Here is a 24,241-nt window from a genome sequence, read left to right as displayed (position 1 = left end):
TATTAAAGATACACATGATCAAAAAAACATATGAGTAGAAAGCATCATTTAATAGACATTAATATTAAAAATATACTATGTATGTTAATATCATTTAAATTTAATTACATATCCTATCAAATTTTTTAAAAAATTGTTTGGATTAATAAAATTGATTTATACGTTCGCACCAATTTAATTATATATGTAATAGTTACTGACTTTTAATTATTCAATAAATATTTATTATTTCATAATATGTAAGAACATATAATACATAAAATAATTTATATATATAATGTTTATCCCGCGCAAGGCGCAGATCTTAATCTAGTTACATATTATGGGAAAAAATTAAAGAAAATTTCAGCATGGCACAACATATACCGTCAAATAGAAATTTCATAGGACGGTTCAAAATTGTGTAGTCAAATATAAGTTTTTATATAATAGATAAAATTATTGCATGTAAAATCGTTTTTTATAATATTTTTTTATAGATTATAAATAACACAATTAACCACAAGTAAAAAATGTTAAAAATTAAAAACTAGTTTAAAACATTTAGTTTAGAATTATTCACAACTAAAAATATATTTATTAAATAAACTTGCGTTATGCAAATTTAGCATATTGTCAACTTTAAAAAGTTTTAAAATAATAAATTCTTGCATCTCAGTTGAAAAATAATTCTGATATTATATTTTTAAAAGGCTTAGCAATTAGAGTTACAAAGATTGGGTTGTGACTAGTGAGATTTGATAATGTTAAATATATTTTTTTACATTGTTAGAGAAAGATAATGCTAAATATTCATTCAAAAGAAAATAGCAAGAGAAAGAAAGCAAAACTATGCAACTATTTTTGATAAGTCAATGAAATGGGCTGACAGAAAGAAAAAAGACTAATAAAATAAATAATGCACTTATCCGGTTTATCTCGGTTAGGTTTGTATCAAACCCGGTCTTGTTGTAACAATTAATAAGCCTAACCAGATATATACTGAGAGAGAGAGAGAGAGAGAGAGAATCATCGACTCTCCGTTTCAGCTCCGGTAAGTTTCAGAAGCAATCGAACATGTTAAAGCTCTTGTAACAAAGATGTAATCTTTAATGATTTAAACGCTTCCATTGCTACGGCGTTGAAGTTTGCTTCCTAGGATTTGGATTTATCTAACCAATTCAGAGTTTTTGTGTTTAGGGTTCTTGTTTCAATGCCTAAAGTTTTAGACTTTACTCTTTTTGTGTTTAGGGTTCTTGTTTCAATGCCTAAAGTCTTAGTCTTTTACTGGGCTCTTCTTGCTTGCTTGTTGATTCTGTAGAGAAAGCTGATTGTTTTAGAACTTTTGAAAGATCTCAATACTGTTTATATTTGATTGGGTACTTGATGTGAGCAGATTCTTGAAGTGGTAAATGGATAACATTTTGGACTCGTTGAACAAAGCCTACGAGAAGTTCGTTATCGCCTCAGCTGAGGTTCTCGAGTCCAAAGAGAGTGCTGGCGGGATAAAAGCCTCTCTCACTGATGCTGCGTTAGAGAATTTCAAGGAGAAGTGGGAGCTGTTCCGCGTGGCGTGCGATCAAGCCGAGGAGTTTGTGGAGTCGGTGAAGCAGAGGATTGGATCCGAGTGTTTAGTTGATGAGGCTACTGGTTTAACAACAGGAGGAGGTAGTAACTCAGGCCAAAGCGTTGGCGCTGCCACTAGTCTCCCTCCCATTAGCGCGGTGAGGCTGGAGCAGATGAGTAGAGCGGTTCGATGGCTTGTGCTTGAGCTGCAGCGTGGGTCTGGTGGTGCAGCTGCTGGTTCTGTGCATTCTTCTTCGTCTGCAGGGTTTGATCCTAGGTTCTCTGAAGACTCGACTCAATAGAGTGTGTCCTACTACTTACTACACACTCCTCTAATCTAAAACTGCAGCTGCATTATTCTCTGAGTCTTTATATTCTGACCAAGCAAGAAGCAATACTTGATTGCTGATCGGTTTGATTTGTAGGAATTTTGAGTGTTTGTTCTGAATCTCAAGTAAAAGAGAGACTGTTTTTATCTTTTTTGTAATTCTTTTTATATTATTATGTTTCTGTTTGGTTAGTGTGGTTTTATGTTTTGTATTAGAACATGATAAAAGGCAAACGAAAAAAATGTGATTCACGGTGAAGAAGAAAGATGTTCACAACAAAAGCGTGATAAAGTAAAGTTAGGACACAAGTGAAAAGAGTTTGAACCCCAGAAGACGCCCAGATACAGAGTTAATTTCGCAACACACTTAGTTTGTTTTCTAAGGCTTAAGCGAACTATCACCACCAAAACTAGGATTCTGGGTCTGATCCAGAGGCTAACAGACCCTCGAAAGTGTGTTCCTTTCTTCTTCTCACCTCCCAAAGTAGTACTTCCTTTACCCCCTATTAGTTCTGGGTTTTAGGATAGCTCGATTGGTTTCTCTTTGATCTGTCTTTTTTGTGTGTGTTAATTCTCTGTTTAAACGCCTCTTTGCTGCAACCGATCTTATTAATCTGGTTCTGTTGTGTATTTCTCTGTAATTTTCAGATACATGGATTCCAATGAGCCGATGCTGCTCCTGAGTTCCCGGATTGGTCAAGTGAGTTTTCTCCTTATTGTTTATAATGATCTTTGGGAGGCTTTTTAGTTTGTATTAGTTATTTGTAATTCATCTGTTCCTATGTGTTTTTGTATCCCACAGATTGGTGATCTTGGTCTTGATTTGCTATGGCGTTTCTTACACATAGTTGTGAGCTTATTCCACATCGTCTCTGGCATCTTTGAGGCAATCCAAAGCTACGCGATCTCGTTAGGACTGATTCAAAAGTACAGTTCCATAGACATTGAGAAGCTCAGGTGTCTAGCTGTTGTATTGGATATCGAAGTAGCTCGAGATGTTGCCAAGGTTGTTGAGCTTTTACAATGGCTAAAGACCATTGGGGTGAAACAAGTTGGTCTATTTGACTCACAAGGTAAAGATGCTTTCATCAAATCATCTCTAATTGTCCCTTCATGAATACACATTGATGGCTCAGAGTTTGCTTCTTCTAGGTTTGTTGAAGAAGTCCAAGGATATGATCCTTGAAATGGTGCCAGGTTCAACGTTGTTACAGGTATGTTAATCTCAAATACCTTATCTTTAGCTTCTCTATTTAGATTGTTACTTTACTTGCACAGTGTATGTTTTCTTTTTTAATAGGAGACTGGTGAAAAGGACATTTCTCCTGACCGGAAGGAGGGCATTGCTATAGAGTTCATTTCGTCTTCCGACAATAAAGAAGCTGTTGTGAAAGCAGCCAACATACTACTTCAGAGACACTTGAAAACCAGCCATCCTGAGAAGGATGAAGGGGACAACGTTTTTACCGAGTCTCATTTGAATGAAGCATTAAGAGTTGTTGGTTTGTGTTTATTCTCTCATTTGGAACTCTAATAAGTACTATTGAAGTTTCTTGAAAAGAAAGTGATGATCTAAACTGTGGCAGGTGAGAACGTGCATGTGCCTGATCTGATGCTGGTTTATGGACCTGTGAGGAGCCACCTCGGCTTCCCTGCTTGGAGACTTCGATACACTGAGATCGTGTATGTTCTTTGTACTTCCCACCTCTTATATCTTCAAAGCTAAATCTCATAAAGAACTTTCCTTGGTGTTTTGTTGGTTGTTGATAGACATATGGGATCTTTGAAGTATATGAGATATGGTTCCCTTCTGAAGGCAATCCACAAATTTACAGGAGTGCGCCAAAACTATGGCAAGTCTTTCTCTCCTTTGACCTGGATTTGAGTCAATCTTGTCTATTGGATCTCAGTTTTTTCACTATGGATCGAGTCAGCCATTGGTTACTTTCTGCTAATGGGAAGAAACTGGATTTTTTTTCTTGACAGGGGTTTAATGATGATTGTCAAGGCGCAGATGGTTATAGAGCGCAGAGCTTCAGAGATTAGTTTTTGGTTTGTGATTCACATATATGTCGCTTCAAATGAGACATTATAGGAGAGTTACTAATCTAGTGCTGCCACCATTACTGCAAATTTGTTCACATTTTGTTCTGACAACCAGTAATGCTACAGAGTTCATTGCATAGAATCTGATTACATAACTGAATAGTAAAAAGCTGGACCTAACCGAAATAGAACATTAAGTTTTTCAGATTGGTTACAACTTTTCATATTCAAATGAAATGGGAAGGTCTGAACATCGCTATGAGCTGCATCTATGCAAATGTCTTTGCATGTTGCTTCAGTATTCTGTTTCCAATAGACCATCGATAAGCCCAAATTCAAGCGCCTGCATAAGAAAATAACCAGAAAAATATCAATATACAAGATTCAAGTACAATGGTGTATAAGGATGATGTGATTATGAGGAGAAAAGACCCATGCCCACGAGCTGTGGCCATAAGCTCATTTGAACAAATTCGAGTTAATGAATTAGATTTGGTTGGTAACATTTACCTCAGATGCGGATAAGAAACGATCTCTTTCAGTGTATTGCTGCACTGTCTCAAGAGTTTGTCCAGTGAAAGCTGCATACATCCTGTCAATTTTCTGCACGCAAGAGGCAACAAAAGAGATTCAATCAGATCTTTTAGCTTTAAAGAACTTGACTTTCCACATTCTTAAACCAAGAAGCATGAGAATAATAAAGAGAAAGACTTACTTGTCGAGCTTCAATGGCTTCATTCACCTGTCTCCTCACGTCCTCCACATGTCCCTGCAGAGTTTAAGTTAAACATGAAATCAGTTTCAAGTTCATTGCGTATAAGATTCCAAGTACTAACAAGAACTAAAGAGACATACTCCACATCCAGTTTGAGGTTGATGTATCATGACACGAGTGTTTGGCATTGCATAGCGCATCCCTTTCTCGCCTCCAGCAAGAAGAAGTGCTCCTTGACTCGCTGCTACTCCAAACGCTACTGTTCCAACTTTCGGCTTTATCTAAAACCATCATTTACAAGAAAATCTCAATAGGTTAATATACTGTTTCTGTGTGAGTTTGTGACAGAAACATCATCACGGGAAGGGAACTCACCCAAGACATACAGTCATAGATTGCTAAGACCGAGTAAGTGCTGCCTCCAGGACAATTCAAGTAAATCTAAAGCAGAGAACACTTGTCAGTAAACATGAGATTTTACTTTCTTTGAGAAGTAGGTGGGATGAAATATGAGTTGATTGAGCTAACCAAGATGTCGGATTTATCATCAATAGAAGCGAGGGTAACAAGCTGAGATATGACACGCTGAGCAACCTGTGCGTTGATTGGCTGTCCGATGAAGATTATGCGGTTTCGGAATAACACTGAAGAGAGGTCCAAAGGTCCTCCAGGTGTCATCACTGCTGGCATTACAGGCGGGTTTCCTTTCTTCGCCTCTATCACTCCAAATCTATACATTGCAATACAGAAACAAACTCAGTTAAACACACTGAAAAGAGAAAGGTTGAGATACACATCAACCACATAGCCTCTTTGGAAACATATAATATATAAGTACTAAGAACTCAGACAGTCAATCTAGCTTATGAGTAACACAGACAATGGTGAATACATAATCAAGAGGAGGGGGGGGAATAGAATAGAGATGACCTTGGAGCTATGCTACGAGGATCTTTGTTGCCAGAGACATTACTCGAAAGTCCTGAAAAAACATCAAACACAACTCAAATCTCAGACACATATCAACTCATCCGGCAACAACACTTCTCCAGCATCAAACAATCAACTGAGTTCCAGAATCCTAAACCCAACAATAAAAAACTTAAAGAGGCTTTAAAGTTACCAGCTTTCAATGAATCGCCATAAGGACTTGGAAGAGCAGAAACTATACGCCTTGTAAGATTTCTACACAGTCAAATAAACAATAAAAGGCAGAAACTTTGGGTCATAGAATAGAACAATAGCACAATTGAAGCACTAGTACTAACTAACATAAATCGTTTTGAGAGTGTGATTGCGATTAGAGTACCTTTGATTGTGAGATAGATACGAAGTGGGTTTAGCGTTTCTAGTTCGAGAAGAGAAGGTAAGACTTAGAGGAGGTGAAATTGCCAATCCCGCCATTACTACCAGAGCTCTAAGCTTTTCTCTATGTTGAGAAGTTTCGGATTCGGGCGTGGATAGACACAGAAGAGGGCAAGTAGAAGACTCAAGGTTAATGTTTGGACACGAACAGAAACTGAACCCAACAGCAACACAGACAGGTCTGAGAGACTCTGTATCACCCAGCGGGTTCAAAAACAATCCAAAAACTTTTATTTTCAGTTTTTAATTTTTATTTTCATCTGACATCTACAAAAAATAATTACAATAACATGCTAATTTGGTATCATTTTTAAATTTTATTTCAGTTTTAAATATATTTTTTTCATAATGAAAACGTTTCTGTTGTTCTAACTGTTATATTTATCTGTCATAATGATTCACTAGGTATTTCGTCCGCTCATGCTCATGCGGACATAAACATTTTATAATTACTTATTAATACATATATTACAAAATAAAAACAATAATAATAAATTATTATTTATGTTTTCATTTAATTTTTTTTACGTATTATAAATTTTTGAAATTTTTTTATACACTATATTCATTATTAATAAATAAATCTTGGAAACCACTCAATATTATTTTTTCAATTATATAAAATTAAGAATTTTACTTGATTAAAATTTATTTTTTAGTTTTAAAATTTTTATTACAAGGTTTTTTCGTATAACAACATAATATATATGGGAATTATCTTTTTATTTTAAAATATATTTTGGAGACTTTTATTATTAATAATTTTAAACACTTATCTAGTCAAATAAATTTGAAATTCGTTTTTATTTTTTTAAAATTTATATATGTTATTTATTAAGGGCATAAACGATATTAACCTGTCTAAATTTTAACGTGAGAGCTCGAATGTAAAAATCACTTCACAATTCTTTATACACTATATTCATTATTAATAAATAAATCTTAAAAATCACTCAATATTCTTTTTTAAATTATATAAAATTAAGAATTTTACTTGATTAACATTTAGTTGTTTTTTTAACTTTTTATTACAAGATATATTTTGGATAACAACACAATATTTATAGGAATTGTTTTTTTTTTATAATATATTTTAAGATTTGGATACTTTTACTATTAATAATTTTAAACACTTATCTGATAAAATAAATTTGAAATTCGTTTTTATTTTTGATTAATTTATTAATTTATATATTTTATTCATTAAAGACACACACAATATTAATCAGTCTAACTTTTAACGTGAGTGTCCGAATGCGAAAAATCACTTCGCAAATAATAGTATAGATTACTTGATATTTGACCATGACATGTTAATTTGGTATAATAAAATAAACCAGTCATAATTTTAATTGGCTTGTTTTGAATTGACTAATTGTTTTGATTAACTTTTCTTTTCTCACATAGATCTATTTTTTTATTTTAGGATGTGAATATCATTATTGTACATTACAAAGTCACTATAAATATATCTATATTCGAATTGATTTTTCGCAACGAATCTCTGGCATTAAATTCTATAGCAGTTAATATCAATATCATCCTTAATGAATTTTTATATTTAATTTACTATATAAATAAAGCGAAATTTATATTAACGATATCATATTTATCTGTTATATAAGATAACTGATGATAACTAAATATCATAAATTGTCAAAAAAACATATTTGGAAAAGTAAGATAATTCTTATATATATTGTGTTATTATCTAGAAATAATATTTTATATTATAATTTTTTGAAAAAATTTAAACGTTTTACAATCAAATACTAATCAAGCAAAATATTTGTATAAAGATGTTTTCTAAAATATTTTTAATTTTTATAAGAACATAAATAGTAATTTATTATGCTGATTTTTTGAATTAATAAAATATAAACTAATAAGTTGGATAAAAATTCTATAATTTAAAAACTGTGTTAGTCAAAAAAAAATCTAGTAATAAAAGTTTTCACTTAGCTAAAGAGTTATGGATTTAATTGTTTTTGCGTTGACTGTTGACTAGATGAATACAGAAACATACTTATTTGCTTCAGAGTTATTCTAACTCATCAGTACCGGAAATAACATGGCAAAGCCTTCGCCGGTGAAGATACCAACCACAACTCTAGATGACTATGCCCACAGTCCATTCCATTACGCCGTCGTTTTAGGAGACCACGCAGGTTTAACCTGTCTCGTCTCGTCCTTGCCTAAACTAACCGAGCCGGAACAAATCCACACGGAGTCCGACTCGATAAGCCAAGAGCGAGTCGCCGAGATAATCTCCGCCGTCATCGACCGCCGCGACGTTCCGTTCCGAGAAACGCCTCTCCATCTAGCGGTGCGCATCGGCGACGTTTTCGCCGTGAAGACGATATCCTCCGCCGGCGCTGATGCCGCGCTTCGGAACGTCGCCGGCGGGAACGCCTTGGACGAGGCGGTTTGCCGCGGGAACGCCGAGATCACGGAGATTATTCTCCGGCATCAGCGGCGTTCGGGTTGGTGCAAGTGGAGACGGAGGCTGCCGTGTCTGATCGCGGTTCTTGGCCGCATGAGAGACTTCTACATGGAGATATCTATCAGCTTCGAGAGCTTCGTGATCCCGTTCTTCGGGAAGGTTGTGTCTATACCGGTTTACTACTAGACAACCAACATGGTTTAAGTTTTCTTTTGCTTAACCGGTTGTAACAAACTTTGGTAAATTAATTAATTCAATCAATTCATTTTCATTCATTAGGTCGCTCCTTCCGATACTTACAGGATATGGAAACAAGGCGGAGATCTACGCGCTGATATGTCGTTAACCGGGTTCGACCGGTTTAAAATTCGACGCGCGAACCAGAGCTTTCTTTTCTTAAGTGACGATGACGTGTCTAGTAGTCCCGGTACGTTGCTTGTGTTGAACAGAGAAGAGAAAACGATACTAAACGCGTTTGAAAACGCGGGTGAGACGGTTAGCGAGAGAGAGATGGATGTTACGAAAGCAGAGGTTGTTGTAATGAAGAACTGGCGAGGGAAAGAGAAGGTTGAGACCGTTGGAGAGTGGAAAGCGAAACGTTACGAGATCAAGAACGTGAGTTTCAGTTTAAAGTCGCCGAAAGTTGTCGTCGCCGCCGGAGAAATAGAGCAGAACTCGCCTTCGTTAATGAGGCAGCTCAGTTGTACTAACGTGGAGGATAAAGAATTTGAGCCGTCGTCGTCGTCTTCTCAGAGGAGGAGAAAGTCGGTTTCTTTACCGGTGGCGGCTTCTGTTCCAAGGATCAAAGAGAAGGAGACTGTAAAGAGCTTGAGTCCTTCGGTTTGGTTAACGAATGATTTTCCTTTGACGACGGAGGAGCTGCTTCCGGTTCTTGATATTTTAGCCATTAATGTTGAAGCCGTTCGGAGAATGACGGAGCTGCTCACCGTTAAGTTCCCGGCGGGAACTTTCCCGGTAAAGGTATAAACATGGCGCATTTTATGAACGAATTGCGCCAATAACAGTTTATCATACGTGTCGTAATATTATTGGATGACTTAGAATTAGCGCTGATGTGGCAACATAGCAAAGATTGGGACACTAACCGTCTTCGGTTTGGTCTCCCATTTAATTTGGTTTGATTCGGTATGATTATTTTAATTATGTTTAGATGGTAGTTAATTAAGCGCATCGGACGTACCATTTGATAACTCTTTAAGAAATGGAGATTTTAGTCTGTTAAATGGTTTCATCGCAGCTTAATTCGTTCTAAATTACAATTTATTGGGAACAAATTATTAAATATTTTGATTTGTTTTCAATCTTGGTTTAACGGGTAAACCAATATTAGACAGTACTGATTAGTTATATTTTGTTTTATTTTTTGGTGGGAACCAGATGTCGATACCGGTGATCCCAACGGTGAAGGTAGTCATAACATTCAGCAAGTTCGTGGCTCTCCAGTCGATGGATCAGTTCTACACACCAGTGTCAAGCCCGAGCCACATCTCAGCTGGAGTCGAAGACCAATGCGACGTGGAATCCGATACAAGAACCTCAACTTCAAGGCGATCATTTTCAACACCCTCTTGGCTGAGACTGAAGGCTACCAAGAAAAGCTTACAGCGACGGTTGAAGAAGGAGCAGGCACAAATGGTGGATCCATTTGCAATACCAGCAGGGTATAAGTGGACGAGCAAGTCAGACTAATCAGGTAATCGAACTACTTGGGCTGTATGTTTTAATGGGCTAATGTTATAGATGATTAATACTATGTGTTTCATTTTGTTGTTGTTGTAAACTCGTCAACCATGAAGAATGGATCCATTTTGTTGTTCTTGATCACCTAACTCTCGTTGATGAGTAGTGTTAAGTTGTTATCTTCCATGATAATAGTAAGTGGAGTTCCAATTATAAATATATATAGCCAAAGCATAGAGTAAAATAATTGATCTGAACGCAAACGTTTCATGGGTTTTTTTGGGGTCTAAAGCTCACATTAAAATTTACGGTAATCTTTGCATTTTCTTTGTATGCCTTATCATTAGTACATGTAAAAGTATAAACACACGTGTTTTTCTAAACACACATGTAAACTCGTCAACCATGAAGAATGGATCCATTTTGTTGTTCTTAATCACCTAACTCTCGTTGATGAGTAGTGTTAAGTTGTTATCTTCCATGATAATAATAAGTGGAGTTCCAATTATAAATATATATATAGCCAAAGCATAGAGTAAAATAATTGATCTGAACGCAAACGTTACATAGGTTTTTTTGGGGTCTAAAGCTCACATTAAAATTTAGGTTAATCTTTGCATTTTCTTTGTATGCCTTATCATTAGTACATGTAAAAGTATAAACGCACATGTTTTTCTAAATAAAAAATTTAGAGGATGTTCCCTACTGGGAGGTCCAAACTATTTTAATTTAACTCTTTTTAGAAAAATATATAATTTTCAACGTGAGTTTAACTCATAATCTCTTAGATTCATACTAGATTATTCAAGAGTTTTAGTACGTAGTTAAAACACATGTTCACGCTGTAAACGGATGATCACTTTCGTGAACTTTTGAAGACGATGCATTTGTTTCTTTTTTCTGTCATAGGTACATAACAAAAATATTTGAACATTTTAAGGAAATATTAAATAAATGATAGGAACTTAACAAGAAAAAAAATAAATAGCGAGGGAGAATATTTGGAAAGATGAGCCATATTAACTCCGAAATTCAAATGTATATTGGGAGTGACATAACCCCACCAACATGCCTTGCGTTCTCTCACAAACCTCATAAATACTAAATTGAAAGGTCGTGGGAGTTCCTTTAACTAATCGTTATCTAGTTATGTATCATCCATAGTTCATTTGTTTATAGTTTAGAATCAGATACTCGTATTACAAAATAAATATATACAACAATTTATTACTGTATAAAACACCAGTAAAATACGTGATGAAAACTTCGGATATTAGTTCATGCTTATTTTGTCGGGGCTACAAATGGATTAGTTCAGTTCATGTAATAAGAAACCAATCAATTCTCTTTTTCTCTATGATAAAATAACTAAATGCATATTTAATGGAAAAGAAACATATTATATTGATTTAAATAGAAGAGTTTGAGGTGGTTAGGCCACATATTTAGATGTTATCAGAGACCAATTTGTTAGGCCACTGCGACAACGAATTTCTTGGAAAATTCATCTGAAATTATTTTGATAATTGATATCATCGATTGTAAAATATATATATATATATATATATATATATATATATATTTATACACACTAGTATAAACAATTCAAATTTAACAAGAACACATACTAATACCTATATTCAAAAAAGTATTCTATAGAAACAGTTCAAATTTAATAAACAACCTCCTTTTTGGTATGGGGTTGTTGGTCTAATTTAATGCATAGTCTCTTCTTCTTCAACCATCTTCATATTTATATCATCTTCTTCACTTCGCAGTCCCATAGACTTTGTAAAATAGCCAAACTCTTCTTTTCTCCCTTGATTCTTCTCCTTACTACTTTTGACGTTGCCTAAGAGTTTTGTAAGGATCCAGTGACCTTTCCCGGTAAAGTAAGTTTTTTGTGCCGACAATCATTTCTTATATAATTTGATTTGATGTATAGTTGATGCTACTCTTTTGTTCTCGATTTTCTGGAGCTGACTAGTGATAATCGGGTGAGACTGGTGTTGATGTAAAGGTAACGCGAGATATTAGTGCGGTTCAATCAAATAGTCGTACTCTTAGCTATTAGAGATCGGTTTTGTTCGATTGAGCCGTGCCAATATCACGCATAAAACCAACATGGCAAAGATGGTTATTAACTTATAAAGTATATTGTCAGTCTTCTTTAAGGTATACTGTTAATCTTTTAACAAAATTGTTTTCCATTCTGAATGATATCCAGTTTGATAATTTCTTAATACCTTCTTTTTGTTTTACTTTGAAAGCTTCCAAGGTAGATGATGTTAACAAGTAACACAAACCACAAAATCCAAGTACAAGGGCGAAAACACTTCTATTTTTAGAAAGTATCAAAGGAATTTCAAGCAAAGAATATGTAGTAACATGCTAAGGGAGTAGAAGTTGTAGCTATATCGTAAATGTTGTCGTGATTTACAATAGTGAGAATGTTGCAACAATTCTAAAAAGTTATATGTTTTTAGTTTGTAATTATCTGCACTTGTAGACAGATTTGTCTTGGTTTTATTTATTTAATAAGTGTATGGTTTAACAGCTTTTCCGTTAATCGTACGACAATTAGGAAGTCTGTTTGTGGACTCACTCGAAATAATCAATAGCCTATAGGGTTTAAACATATTAAATTGCATCAAGTCGTTCAACATTTTCTGGAAACATGTTTGTGACAAAATGTAAACATTCTCCGGAAGTATGTTAGGATTATTCATAATTTAGTTGAAAAAGAAACATTTTCTTTACTGTACTGTTTCCAGTCTCCCAGACGATGTCCAACGACTTGATCAACTATGTGAATAATAAAAATCAAACATGACGGTAGACTTCTTTCTCGCAATAAAGATTTAGTGATGCGAGAGTCGTCCTGAAAAGTAAATTTATACCAAACTCAGTACAGTTAAAGTCCAAGAAAATAGGTCATAGAAAAACAAGAAGTGGTTCAATGGAGATTTAATGAGAAGCAGAAAAGGAGGACATGTGGGAATTAAATAAAAAGGCATAACAACAAGGACTCTCTTGTCTGTCATACAGGAGTCATAGGACAAACCAAATGTGACCAAAACATTACTTCATTGTCTCTCATTAAACCACTTCACTAACTATTTTTTGCATACATTTATTGATTTTTGACCCAAAATCCTAGTAGCATTATATACTCCATATGTTCTGAAATGTACTCCATCTGTTCTAAAAAATAAGATGTTTTGGATGGTACATATTTATTAAGAAAATTATTTTTTACCTACAAAATATCATTAAAATTATAAACTAAAAACTACTCAACCAATTACAAAATAGAAATATTAAATTTGATTGGCTACATAATTTTTGATAATCTTAAAATTACCTAGAAAGATGAGAACATCTTATATATTGGAACATAAAAATTATTCAAAACATCTTACATTTCAGAACAGAAGAAGTAAGATGTTTTGGGTAGTACACATTTATTAAGAAAATTACTTTTTACTTAGAAAATATCATTAAAATTATAAACTAAAAACTACTCAACCAATTACAAAATAGAACTATTAAATTTGATTGGCTACACAATTTTTGATAAATTTAAAGGTACCTAAAAAAGATGAGAACATCTTATATATTAGAACATAAAAATTATTCTAAACGTCTTACATTTCAGAACAGAACAGAGAGGGAGTACTAAACTAAAACATCCAAAAAGAAAAATAAAAAAACATATTTTTCTCAAAAATTTGTTTACTCGATTATTAATATATTAAGGTCTATTTTTTCCAGGAAATTGACGTGCATGAAGAAAGAATAAACACAAAAACTGTTATTTTGTAACTATAAAAGACTAACGTTTGGCAAAATACGTTATAAATATCAAAACTGACTATTTTGTTATTAACTTAAATGATAACTGCACATGAATGTCAAGTGTTGGAAAAAGTTGTGCTTACAGCATCTTCGATTTCACTTCATAAAATAGAGTTTGAAATAAAAAAAATGTTCTAAATCTACTCGATTTTCCATTCTATAATGTAATCAGACTTGAGGTTTTTATTTTTGGAAAATATAAATTACAAGTCATTTCAGTTAGAAATAAATACAGAAATATAACAGTGGTATGTATAAATAAACTTTGCTTAGCTTTATTTTTTTCAAAATTACAAAAAGCATAATAATCCATATGATCTTTGAATGCTTTGGGAATGTTACACGGAGAAGAAAGGATCAAACCTTCTATATTCTGTACATACAAATAAAATTGATCTTACAACTTTCCTGTTTTTTTTTTTCTTCTTCACTTGCGTGCAGAGGGATAGAGCTCAATGTACTCAAGTGCAGGACGATTCCATGACCAGTCTTGCTCCATCACCGTCTTACACAGCGAGTTAAACCACTCTCTCCCATCGTACCAAGCCGATATCGCCCTTGAAGAAGAAGAAAAACAAGTTAACCGTAATGCACCAATCAAAGAGAGTGTTAGTTTAGATTTTGGTTGCTTTACCTGTTGAGTGCATAATCCACACCAGGAGCATCAGCCCCATCAAAACTGAAGCCATTGGGCTCTAGAACTTGAGCTTGTGCCCTTTCTTTATCATGGTCCACATCAAAAACAGTGTCATAGAGTCCTATATTAGACAAAGATAGATTATTTTTTTTGTCATAAAGACAAAGATAAATAAAACCATAGTTAACAACCTTAAAGTCAGCTCGGTTTTAAAGGGAATCAGGTAAAGCTTTAGCTAAAAAAAACCGTTACCTCCAGTTTTTCTTACGACAGGAACAGCACCGTATCTCATAGCTATGAGCTGTGTCAGTCCACACGGCTCAAATATTGACGGTACAAGAATAAAGTCAGCCCCAGCATAGATCTAAAGAAGTAAAACACAAAAAGAGTTAGACCAAGCAAAGTAGTGAAACAAAGGTTCTGTAAGTTTTTTTTGTTTACCAAATGGGAAAGAGGTTCATCGTAGGTAAGCACAAGCCGAGCTCGATCACCGTGTGTAGAATGCAACTGATTCGCCAAGTTCACGAAATCATTTTGGATCCTTGGATCAGGAGCTGAGCCTAGCAACACAACCTGCGTTTCAAGAAAACTAGTAAGGACTGTGAAAAAGTTCATGACAAGACAAGCTAGAAATGGACCTGTCCGTTGCGTTCCAAGGTACGCCGAATAGCGTGTTTGATCAAATGTATTCCTTTCTGGTGAGTTAAGCGTGTAATGATTCCCACTAAAGGAAGATCGGCTCTCTTTAGTCCAAGCCTGTTTTGTAATTCTTCCTTGGCTGCTCTTTTGCCTTCTACTACGTTCTCTGAAGTGTAAGGCACCTAAGGAACCAACCACACAAAGTAGTTCAAACATCACAAGATGTAGAAAGGAGAGAGAGGATGCTATGAAGCTTTACCGGAATGAAGTTATCGTTGTATGGATCCCAAATGTCTGGATCGATCCCGTTTACTATTCCGTGGAACTTGTATAGATGCGGAGAGATTACAGAGTTTCCAGCAACTTCCTTGGCATACGTTCGTGAAACCTGATCATGTGTTGTCATTTTCAATCTCTTTGTAAACAGATATGTTTTCAGGACTTTACCGTTGTGGCTTTGTCTGAAAATGTCATGGCTTTACCAATAGCACTTGCTCCAAACTCCAAGTTATGGATTGTGAAGACAACGCGTGTTTTAATCAAACCGTAATGCGTGTAATGATCCTTGAACAGCCATGAAACTGGAGCACTGGACCAGTCGTGACAGTGAAGAATGTCCTGTAGAATGTTGAGACCCACACGTTAGAAACAAAGTATCAAGACTCTCTATATGAACGAGTAGACTTACTGGATGAAAACCTCCTTTGAGAAGGAACTCAAGAGCCGCGTGACAGAAGAAACCAAATCTTCCTGCATCATCTGCACAACCGTAAACACATCCTCGCTGGAACAATCTGCAACAAGAACAACACTTCTTCATGTTATCAATAGAGGATGAATGGGACTGTGGAACTAGCTTTAATGCATAAAGCTTAACCCGTTCTGAGGATCTAAGAAGTAAACCGAAACGCCTTCCACTTTGCCATGCCAAACTTTTATTTCAGTGTCTCCCCAGTGATAGCTTCTGTTGAACTGCAAGTCCTTCACCTATTTTTTTCACACAATGTAAGTACAAAGAGAGATGCATACACACAAAAGGGAAGTATGAGAAGGTATATAGAGTCTTACTAAGTTGTACTTTATGCAATCATACTTTGGGAAGATGATATCTACATTATGGTTTAGTTCTTGAACAGCACGAGATAGACTAGTGACAACATCACCTAAGCCTCCAACCTGCACGCAACAAAACATACATAAATCAATGTTTTTTGTTACTCTATTTTTCACTCTAAAATAGAGTTTAGACTTTAGAGTAAAAATGCTCCAATGGTACTCTATTTTCCGAGTTCATTTATTTTTTGTTCATCCTCTAAAATAGAGTACCACTTGGAGTATAACTCAACTCTATTATGAGTTATTCTACTTTAAAAAGAAAAAAATAGAGTAAAGCATTGGCGGTGGTGTTACGGTTTACCTTTGCAATGGGTGCCATTTCAACAGCAATATGAACAATGTGCAACGGTGGCTCCTTGGCAATACCTCCCACTACAGGTAAGTGGTAATCCAAACCATATCTGTTATCAAACACTCCACCATCCTCTTTCTCGGAGAAAACAAAGTCCATCATGTAAGCATCTAATGGAACCTTAGCTGAAGTCTTCATGTGGGAGCTTCCATCATCTGCTGCTTCCATTTTCTGAGGAGGCAAAGGACCCAACCGATGAGTCCAACGGTTAAAAGAGCCTCTAAACCAAATCTCAGGCTTCCCATTCAAAACCGTGTTCGAAGGGTTGTAGAAAACCGTCACGGATCTTCCCGCTTGAATCTCTAGAGGCTCCGTGTACACCACGTCTTTCTGAGAAAGAAGAAACTTTTTAAGTGTTCTCTCCTTAGTTTCTGCTTTCAAACGAGCTGTTGTCTCCATCTGCCAAAGCAAAAAAAAAATGAAGAAGAAGAAGATAATGTACATATATAGTTAGATGTATGGTTAAACAGGATACTAACCTTGACACGCATAGCTTCCTCTTTTAACCTTCTCTCCTCCTGAAGCTTCCTAAACATCAAGCTCTCTTCCTCTGACCAGTAAAGCTCTTCTGGAGTTCTTAGAGGAACAAGTTCGTGGAAGTCTTGGTGACTATTGTTGTCATATAGAAACGCTTCTTTAGGCGGTCCATCAGCAAAGACCCAGTCAATGACTAGAGCATTGACCGGCACTATCACTACATATCAAAATGAAAAAATAAACAATTTAACAAGATTCAAGAAGATAAAGAAAGCTTCATATATATATACACATACCTTCAGCAAACCACCAGTCTTCGCTCTTTGAATCAGCCTTTAGCTTTTCAATAATAGATAATCCATCAATCCAGTTATTAAACCCTCCATGTATCCATACTTCTTTGGCATAAGCTAAAGGACCAGAGCTTTTATTGTAGTATATCTTCACTTTATCTCCACCTTTGAAATCTTTTGGCTCAATGTACCAAACACTCTCAGATGAGACAACAGCTTTCTGAAGAGCTGGTTGTAGCATCATCTCACGTCTCTTCTGAGTCTCCACTTTAGCTTGCTCTCTATCAGCTTCAATAGCAGCCTTTCTAGCTTCGTTTCTTCTCTTCTCTTCCTCTTGCCGTTTCCTCTCAGCTTCTTCCTTAGCTAGCTTCTCTTGCTCTCTCCATTTCTCTTCAAGAAGAAAATTCTCGAACTCAACTTTATCCATCCCTCCTTTAACATCTACACAGAAGTCTTTTGAGTCGTTGTTGTCGTAAACGCTTTGTCCGTTGAAGAACACGAAGTCCATCTTATAAGCTTCTTTGGGGATGTGGAGGAGACATGACAGCCAGTCTCCATGGAGCTCCTTTGTCTTTTCCAATCTCCTCGTGAAAGACTTCCATCTCCAGTCGTTAAACGCCCCCATGATCAGAACATCTGGTTCGCTGCTCAGAGTTGAGAGAGTCTTGTTGAGAAACACTTTTATGTCTTCGTCAGGTTTGGCCACAAGAGGATACACAAACATTCTATCGCCTCTTGCCAAAGCTTCCTCCGCAAGTGATTCTATTTCCTTCTTACGGAGACTCTCTCTTTCAGCTTTCAACTTTTGTTCAACCAAAGCCTCATCTTCTAACACAATGCTCTCACCAATAACAGGAGAACCTTGTTTTTGTACATTAGCTTTGGCTTCAGGCAGCTTACTGACACCTAAACCATCATTAGTTACTGTGGAAGTTGCATTGCTATCTTTTTCATCGTTCTTCTTCTGAGTTCTTTTCTGAGCACTTCCTACTGTTGTTCTTCTCCCAAACCCTCTGGGAGCTGAGCTTTTGGGCCCTGAAGCTGACATTCTTCCTTGCTTCTTCCTTGAGAAATCTTTGTAAACCAAAAAAAAAAGAAAAGAAGACTGAATCAGGAATCAACAATGAGAAGTTACAATAAAAGTCTGTGAACCGATTCTTGGATGTTAAACCTGCAGTTGCTGTGATCTGATGTAGAAACCCATTTGAGTTGTATTGGCTTTCCAACGAAGCAAGCTGATAACCAAACATGTCTGATGGTTACAAGCAGAAAAAAATGGATAATCAAAACTATAAAAAGATGTCACATTTTTATTCCTTGAATCTTCAGCTCTAACTTAAAGCTTAATAATAATCAACAAAATCTTCTCTCCCTTCAACTTTGTTTTTTCAGATGTTAAGATTCTAAATGCAGTGAGGATTTGATGTTTTCCACAGAAATTAACTCACTTTCTATAATCTGTCAATTCGAAATGGGGCTTAAAAGTTGAGATTCATTCCCAATCCAGAGACCCTACCAGAGTTGAATCTTCAAAAAGATACTAACTTTCTATCAAATTTCAATCCCAACTAATCATTTCCTAATCGAAAAGAGCAAAAAGTAGAACACTTTGCACTTCAATTCCCCAAAAAAGTAGAATCCAGAGAGCATCGAACTGTGGTAGAAATGTAAAGGAGACTTACACTAGAAATGGGGCGAGGAAGAAAACCAATAAAAGTATTGATTTTGAGCCGACCCTTTTGCTGGAAACCCGGTCCGAGACTCGTAGGTGTCTGAATCTGCCAACACACTTCCATGGCTGCCCAAAGAAGAGACGAGAGAGAGGGAAAGAGAAAGGAAGAAACTGTTTGTTGAGAAGAGAGAGAATGTTTGTTGTTGAAGCATCCCCTCCACTGCCTCTCACCAAGCCGTTTCTCAATCACTGAAACTAATCTCTATATTTCTTATTTTAATATTATTATAATGCTGAACACCACTTTACTTCATGTAATGAAAAATGTTTAAACCTTATCATGTGCTTAGTAAAATGTGATTCGTTCTTCTTAGCTCGTGACAAAGATATCGCTTGGCCGGTGCATAAGCGTCACGTGTTTAACCAATATCTGATTTCACAAGTCCACCACGTCAAGCCTAACCGGATCCTCTTTTCCAAACACTGACCGTTGATTAGAATCGTCAAAGGGTCCACGTGTACGTACAAGATAGGAAGTTTTACTCCACTCACTCTCAAGAGAAGACTCTCCGAATGATTCAGTGGGTTTAATATCTTGGTGAAAGCTGTTTTAGAACGTTGGTTAAACATTAATTATCATCATCGGACACAAACTTAAATTTCTCAGAATCAATATCATTAGCTGCATATTCCAAAGATCTTGCCGTCTTAAGCAAACGCTCAACCTCATCACTTCAACTCCTCCTAACTATTTTTTTTTTCCTGAGAGTATATATATGCTAACTTAAATTCTTTAGGTACCCAAAATTTATTTGAATCATATCAATATAAGATGAACACATATCATATTTGACAATTTGAACTCATTGGCACTGAATATAAGTTCATAACTGGTGGATCTATAATGTTTTCATTGAAATCAAATTTTTGTAATGGTTCATTAAAAACTTAGATTCTTTATGATATGTTGTACAATGACAAGCCACTTGATTTTTTGTAAAGCGTTTTCTAATAGCAATTTGAGAAAAAGAGTATGAGTGTAGTTTTAGCTAATCTATTGGAATTTAGAAAATAGATGGATAATGATTGACCCTAAGCCAAGCCTTCTCACGGTTTTAACATCCCCTATATATTATTTGAGAAGCATTGCAACATTTTTTTGTAGCCACGTGTCATCACTATAATGATTCTTAGAATCATTAGAGAAATAGGTTGGTCCATCTAAATATATAATAAGTTTTTTATTAAACCACAATAAATACAATATTAATGTGCTTCATTATTTCCTTAAATAAGATTACGGAATTGCCTAATGTGGCTAAAGTATATATGACAATTAACGATTTTGAATAATAAAGATTTGATAAAAATAAGTGTGTATTATAATTATATTTGTTTAATTTTAAGCTATTAAAATAATTATACAATCATAGTAACCATATAATAAAAATTTTAAAAATTATTTATATATTATATTTTGAATTTTTAAAAACGAGTATAAATTACTAAAACTGTTAAAAATTTCACATTCAAATTTTGTGATCTACGATTTAAAACTTTTGTTATGACATGATACAAATAATTAAAAAATATATAAGCTGAAAGTCTCATTTAATAAGTATCAAAAATAAAAGATATATAAATCTATGTATCATTTTTAATTAAACTATATGCCATATAAAAATACATAAATATCTTAATTTTTAAATTTACTTTGAACATTTTTTGATAAAAATTTTGAAAAAATATTGACGACTTAATTTTTTAAAATGTTATAAATTACGTAAACAATTAATCCCACAGTGAAAATTTTGTTATCACTAATTTAGATTTTTTTCTATAGCAGATACAAATGATAAAAAACAAATATGAGCAAAAAACATCATCCAATAAATATTAATATTAAAATATACCATATGTATGTTACTATCATTTAAATTTAATTATACATCATATCAAATAGAAAAAATATTTTTTCGATTTATAAAATTTATTTATATGTCCGCACTAATTTAATTATATAAGTAGTAGATAATGACTTTTTAATTATTCAATATATATTTATTATTTCATAATATGTTATAAACATATAATATATAAAATAATTTATATATATAATGTTCATTCCGCGCAAGGCGCGGGTCTTAACCTAGTCTACATTATTCATTTAAGACCCTTCGCCGAGCAACTATGAGAGTATACAAAAAGCAGGGGTGGACGTTCGGGTATCCGTTCGGATTCGGATTGGATATTTCGGATTTTCAGGTATTTCGGTATAGAGATGTAGAACCCGTTCGGCTATTTCTGTATTTCGGGTTGGGTTCAGATATTTTTAATTCGGATTCAGTTATTTCGGATCGGGTTCATATATTTAGATTTTAAAAAAGAAAATTTAAAATTTTCATTTCTCAAATTTCTTGTATTTAAAAATGTAACTTTCACTTAACTATTTTTTTTATTTTTAATAGATTGAAGGGTTAATAGATTTGGACATAACATTTTGAAATTAAAAAGACATTAATTTGGTTATTGTTTTTAAATTTTGGATGTAACTTTTTGTTATTTCTTGAAATAAAAAGTTTGACATGCATTTTAAGTGAGTAGCAAATTATTTTCTCCGTAATTGTATGTATATCATATGAACTTAAAGTATGTGTAGTATTAATATTATTTTTTTTATATAAAATGAAAGATGTAAACTAGAAATATAAGGCTAATTATACATATGTTCGGTTATCTTCGAATATACATTCGGGTTCGGATATCTAATCTCTCCTAATTCAATATCCGTTCGGATATTTTGCTACTTCGGTTCAGATTTCGATTCGGATTTTTCGGATCGGGTTCGGATGCAACTTCGGAAGTACCCACTCGTAACAAAAAGTATAGAGTATGGGAGGGATAAACGGTGGGCTCTAGGGTCGGTAGAAGCCCAAAATACGAAGCCCAAAGTCTGTCATCACCAACGGTCATCAACCTCAATCTCCTCGTCTGTAAACGACAAGAAAGCCGTATCAGGCTGCAAAAAGCAAAGAGAGGAGCTGTCTAATAGTACTGCATAACAAATACATGATTCGCTTTTATCATTGAGGGTCACCTTAGATGATTAACAGTTAACACGTGTAAGGGGATCCTCCTCACTTGTTGCACTAGGATCCAGAAAGTTCTTCTGTGTATAAATTGACTACGTAGCTAAATTTGGGGAGTCCACATTGTATAATCTCAGTTAATTAGAAATAAAAACGAGAGTTGAGTCGAGTCAAGGGAACAACATACCTCTACTGCATTTGACAGGTGAATGCAAACAAAGTATCACACTGAACATGAAGATTTAGTGATTTTTTTATATATTTTAAAATCGATTCTTATATATATATATATATGTTGATTGTTGATTGTTGATTGTTGGATGTTCATGGTTAAGATATGTCTGCTTGTTTGATTTTCCTGCTTCTACAGGAGAAATGGAAGACGGTGGTGGTGATGGTTCTAGTGGTATCGGCACCGGCACGGTGGGAAGAAAACACAACAAAGGAAAAGGTGTACAAAACCAAACTAGACTGGAGGCGGATATTCGACGGGAACAAGCAAGGAAAGCACTTCAAGACGGAGACCCAGCAGAAGAATTTCCATTTCCTCAAGTAATGTTTATTTTCTGATTTTTTTTGTCCATTTCCTTTCGATACGTTTGTTTATTCAGTCTTATTTTAGGGGGGGACATATAGATTCTTGTTTATAAAAATATGTCTATGCTTACTAGTAAGATTGAGTTCTGACTTACTATTGTGTCTTTAACTTGTTTTGTAGATGTACACGATCAAGGCGAGAATTGTTGAAAAACCCAAGGCCACACTCCTCAGGATATCCTAACACTACTGCCGACTCAAGGTCCTATCGGGATTAGTATTGATATGGATGAGAAGTTCAGCCTACTTGAGGACAACGTACGTAAGTAGGGATTTGTGTTTTATACTACTATGTAAACATAATAATTGATAGTTCTAACATTAATTTGATTTTGGGGTTTTTTTTTGTAGAATAGGGAATCCACATCGTGCAAGAACCAAAAGAAGGGATGAAAAGGCACGCTTTGATCATCGTTGGTCATGGGAGGACAAAGAATAACCAGCTGTTTTTCATTGTTCAAAACACGTGGGGTACTAGCTGGTGTAACAATGGATATGCAAGGGTCATCATCGAAAAGACATGCCCTATCTTTTACGTTGAAGCTTTGCTAGCGTAGTTCTGATTGTGATCGTTTCTTTCGTTATCTTGGTGAAGATGATAATACTTATGACATTGCGGTAGGTTTCTTTTCATGGATATTTGATCTTAGTCAAACATGAGTACAATTGTCCACCTTTGTGGCCACGTAATAAGTTATCAACTTTTAAATAATTCACTGGAAATAGCGGACCGACCCAAAATATATTTAATAGTTGCTTATATTTTTTCTTGCATTTACCAAGTAGACTTTTTGTCGTTTGTTGTTGATATGTGTCATATTTCTATTAATACATAGAGCAAAAACACTCTCAACTAAATAAAGAGTTACACGAGGAGGAAATTGAAATTTAGAGAACTAGCAGTAGTGTTTGTACGTATCTGCCATTTCAAGTCAGCAGTGAGGAAGAAATTTCAAATCTCTCCTTGCTAGTTGGATAATCTAAAATTCTGTGGTTTTCTTAACCGTTATTGCTTTATCTTGTTTTTACTTTCTTTTTGCCTTGCTAGAGCAACTTTAGATTTAACTTACTGTAAATCTGAACATCATATGATATTACCATTTTTAGCCAAAAAGAAATAAAATTATTATTTGGACTTAGTTTTGAATATAAGTTTTAAGGCCCAGAATCAGTATCGAGTATTTAGGCCTCTGTTTCGAACTATGCTAGGCGCTAGTCGGACGGCAATTCCAGGCCTATCGCATAACGAGAAAATCAAAGAGTACGCGGGGATTAATCGGAACCTAATTTTAAAGCTTATATATATATATATATATATATATATATATATATATTTATAGCCTCTCTATGATCTCACAACCTCTCTTC

The 24,241-nt window shown here is 34.8% G+C and overlaps 6 protein-coding genes across 7 annotated transcripts; 4 read left to right on the top strand and 2 right to left on the bottom strand.

The window, feature by feature from the left end:
• The first annotated feature begins 957 nt into the window (after positions 1 to 957).
• On the top strand, positions 958 to 2,074 carry LOC106312215 (mediator of RNA polymerase II transcription subunit 32-like). Its single transcript, XM_013749652.1, has 2 exons — positions 958 to 1,033; positions 1,376 to 2,074. Exon 2 carries the CDS (start codon positions 1,392 to 1,394, stop codon positions 1,845 to 1,847), a length of 456 nt encoding a protein of 151 aa, XP_013605106.1. The 5' UTR covers positions 958 to 1,033; positions 1,376 to 1,391; the 3' UTR covers positions 1,848 to 2,074.
• A 104-nt stretch (positions 2,075 to 2,178) lies between these two features.
• LOC106312214 (dehydrodolichyl diphosphate syntase complex subunit NUS1-like) lies at positions 2,179 to 4,124 on the top strand. 2 transcript variants are annotated; one of them, XM_013749651.1, is made up of 8 exons: positions 2,179 to 2,326; positions 2,522 to 2,573; positions 2,676 to 2,946; positions 3,026 to 3,087; positions 3,174 to 3,375; positions 3,460 to 3,556; positions 3,644 to 3,726; positions 3,860 to 4,124. In XM_013749651.1, exons 2-8 carry the CDS (start codon positions 2,526 to 2,528, stop codon positions 3,865 to 3,867), a joined length of 771 nt encoding a protein of 256 aa, XP_013605105.1. In that variant the 5' UTR covers positions 2,179 to 2,326; positions 2,522 to 2,525; the 3' UTR covers positions 3,868 to 4,124. The 2 variants fall into 2 exon arrangements, with proteins under 2 accessions (XP_013605105.1, XP_013605104.1); XM_013749650.1 differs by having other exon boundaries at positions 2,179 to 2,357.
• Positions 3,997 to 6,179, bottom strand: LOC106312212 (ATP-dependent Clp protease proteolytic subunit 6, chloroplastic). Its single transcript, XM_013749649.1, has 9 exons — positions 5,944 to 6,179; positions 5,758 to 5,819; positions 5,565 to 5,616; positions 5,163 to 5,364; positions 5,010 to 5,075; positions 4,775 to 4,915; positions 4,635 to 4,688; positions 4,430 to 4,522; positions 3,997 to 4,262 (listed from the first exon to the last, which is right to left on the bottom strand). The coding sequence occupies exons 1-9, from the start codon at positions 6,036 to 6,038 to the stop codon at positions 4,215 to 4,217; spliced, it is 813 nt and encodes a 270-aa protein (XP_013605103.1). The 5' UTR covers positions 6,039 to 6,179; the 3' UTR covers positions 3,997 to 4,214.
• Positions 6,180 to 8,070: 1,891 nt separating this feature from the next.
• On the top strand, positions 8,071 to 10,152 carry LOC106311259 (ankyrin repeat domain-containing protein 13C-like). Its single transcript, XM_013748472.1, has 3 exons — positions 8,071 to 8,601; positions 8,722 to 9,423; positions 9,841 to 10,152. The coding sequence occupies exons 1-3, from the start codon at positions 8,071 to 8,073 to the stop codon at positions 10,150 to 10,152; spliced, it is 1,545 nt and encodes a 514-aa protein (XP_013603926.1).
• A 4,100-nt stretch (positions 10,153 to 14,252) lies between these two features.
• LOC106311944 (starch synthase 3, chloroplastic/amyloplastic-like) lies at positions 14,253 to 19,444 on the bottom strand. Its single transcript, XM_013749294.1, has 15 exons — positions 19,198 to 19,444; positions 18,687 to 18,750; positions 17,519 to 18,589; positions 17,225 to 17,439; positions 16,695 to 17,144; positions 16,346 to 16,453; positions 16,155 to 16,264; positions 15,966 to 16,071; positions 15,725 to 15,895; positions 15,537 to 15,665; positions 15,277 to 15,459; positions 15,080 to 15,211; positions 14,891 to 15,002; positions 14,636 to 14,759; positions 14,253 to 14,558 (listed from the first exon to the last, which is right to left on the bottom strand). Exons 1-15 carry the CDS (start codon positions 19,309 to 19,311, stop codon positions 14,429 to 14,431), a joined length of 3,219 nt encoding a protein of 1,072 aa, XP_013604748.1. The 5' UTR covers positions 19,312 to 19,444; the 3' UTR covers positions 14,253 to 14,428.
• Positions 19,445 to 22,994: 3,550 nt separating this feature from the next.
• On the top strand, positions 22,995 to 23,464 carry LOC106308170 (cathepsin L-like). Its single transcript, XM_013745306.1, is given in 3 exon segments — positions 22,995 to 23,036; positions 23,039 to 23,131; positions 23,230 to 23,464. Coding segments are annotated over 3 exon segments (336 nt in total). The 3' UTR covers positions 23,431 to 23,464.
• Positions 23,465 to 24,241: the final 777 nt, after the last annotated feature.

Source organism: Brassica oleracea, chromosome C8, assembly GCF_000695525.1.
Source record: "Brassica oleracea var. oleracea cultivar TO1000 chromosome C8, BOL, whole genome shotgun sequence".
NCBI lineage: Eukaryota > Viridiplantae > Streptophyta > Magnoliopsida > Brassicales > Brassicaceae > Brassica > Brassica oleracea.
This window is presented reverse-complemented; position numbering and strand designations above follow the sequence as displayed.

What these genes read in the sequence shown, in the direction of transcription:
- LOC106312215 (XM_013749652.1), top strand. Translation starts at nt 1,392, where the DNA reads ATGGATAACATTTTGGACTCGTTGAACAAAGCCTACGAGAAGTTCGTT.
- LOC106312214 (XM_013749651.1), top strand. Translation starts at nt 2,526, where the DNA reads ATGGATTCCAATGAGCCGATGCTGCTCCTGAGTTCCCGGATTGGTCAA. An exon ending in TGAGTTCCCGGATTGGTCAA is followed by an intron (nt 2,574 to 2,675) that starts GTGAGTTTTCTC and finishes TGTATCCCACAG; the next exon opens with ATTGGTGATCTTGGTCTTGA. An exon ending in TGGTCTATTTGACTCACAAG is followed by an intron (nt 2,947 to 3,025) that starts GTAAAGATGCTT and finishes TGCTTCTTCTAG; the next exon opens with GTTTGTTGAAGAAGTCCAAG.
- LOC106312212 (XM_013749649.1), bottom strand. Translation starts at nt 6,038, where the DNA reads ATGGCGGGATTGGCAATTTCACCTCCTCTAAGTCTTACCTTCTCTTCT. An exon ending in CCTCGTAGCATAGCTCCAAG is followed by an intron (nt 5,365 to 5,564) that starts GTCATCTCTATT and finishes TGCAATGTATAG; the next exon opens with ATTTGGAGTGATAGAGGCGA. An exon ending in TCTATGACTGTATGTCTTGG is followed by an intron (nt 4,916 to 5,009) that starts GTGAGTTCCCTT and finishes TGATGGTTTTAG; the next exon opens with ATAAAGCCGAAAGTTGGAAC.
- LOC106311259 (XM_013748472.1), top strand. Translation starts at nt 8,071, where the DNA reads ATGGCAAAGCCTTCGCCGGTGAAGATACCAACCACAACTCTAGATGAC. An exon ending in TGATCCCGTTCTTCGGGAAG is followed by an intron (nt 8,602 to 8,721) that starts GTTGTGTCTATA and finishes TTCATTCATTAG; the next exon opens with GTCGCTCCTTCCGATACTTA. An exon ending in CGGGAACTTTCCCGGTAAAG is followed by an intron (nt 9,424 to 9,840) that starts GTATAAACATGG and finishes GGTGGGAACCAG; the next exon opens with ATGTCGATACCGGTGATCCC.
- LOC106311944 (XM_013749294.1), bottom strand. Translation starts at nt 19,311, where the DNA reads ATGGAAGTGTGTTGGCAGATTCAGACACCTACGAGTCTCGGACCGGGT. An exon ending in TTCCTCGCCCCATTTCTAGT is followed by an intron (nt 18,751 to 19,197) that starts GTAAGTCTCCTT and finishes TTTGGTTATCAG; the next exon opens with CTTGCTTCGTTGGAAAGCCA. An exon ending in TCAGATCACAGCAACTGCAG is followed by an intron (nt 18,590 to 18,686) that starts GTTTAACATCCA and finishes TGGTTTACAAAG; the next exon opens with ATTTCTCAAGGAAGAAGCAA.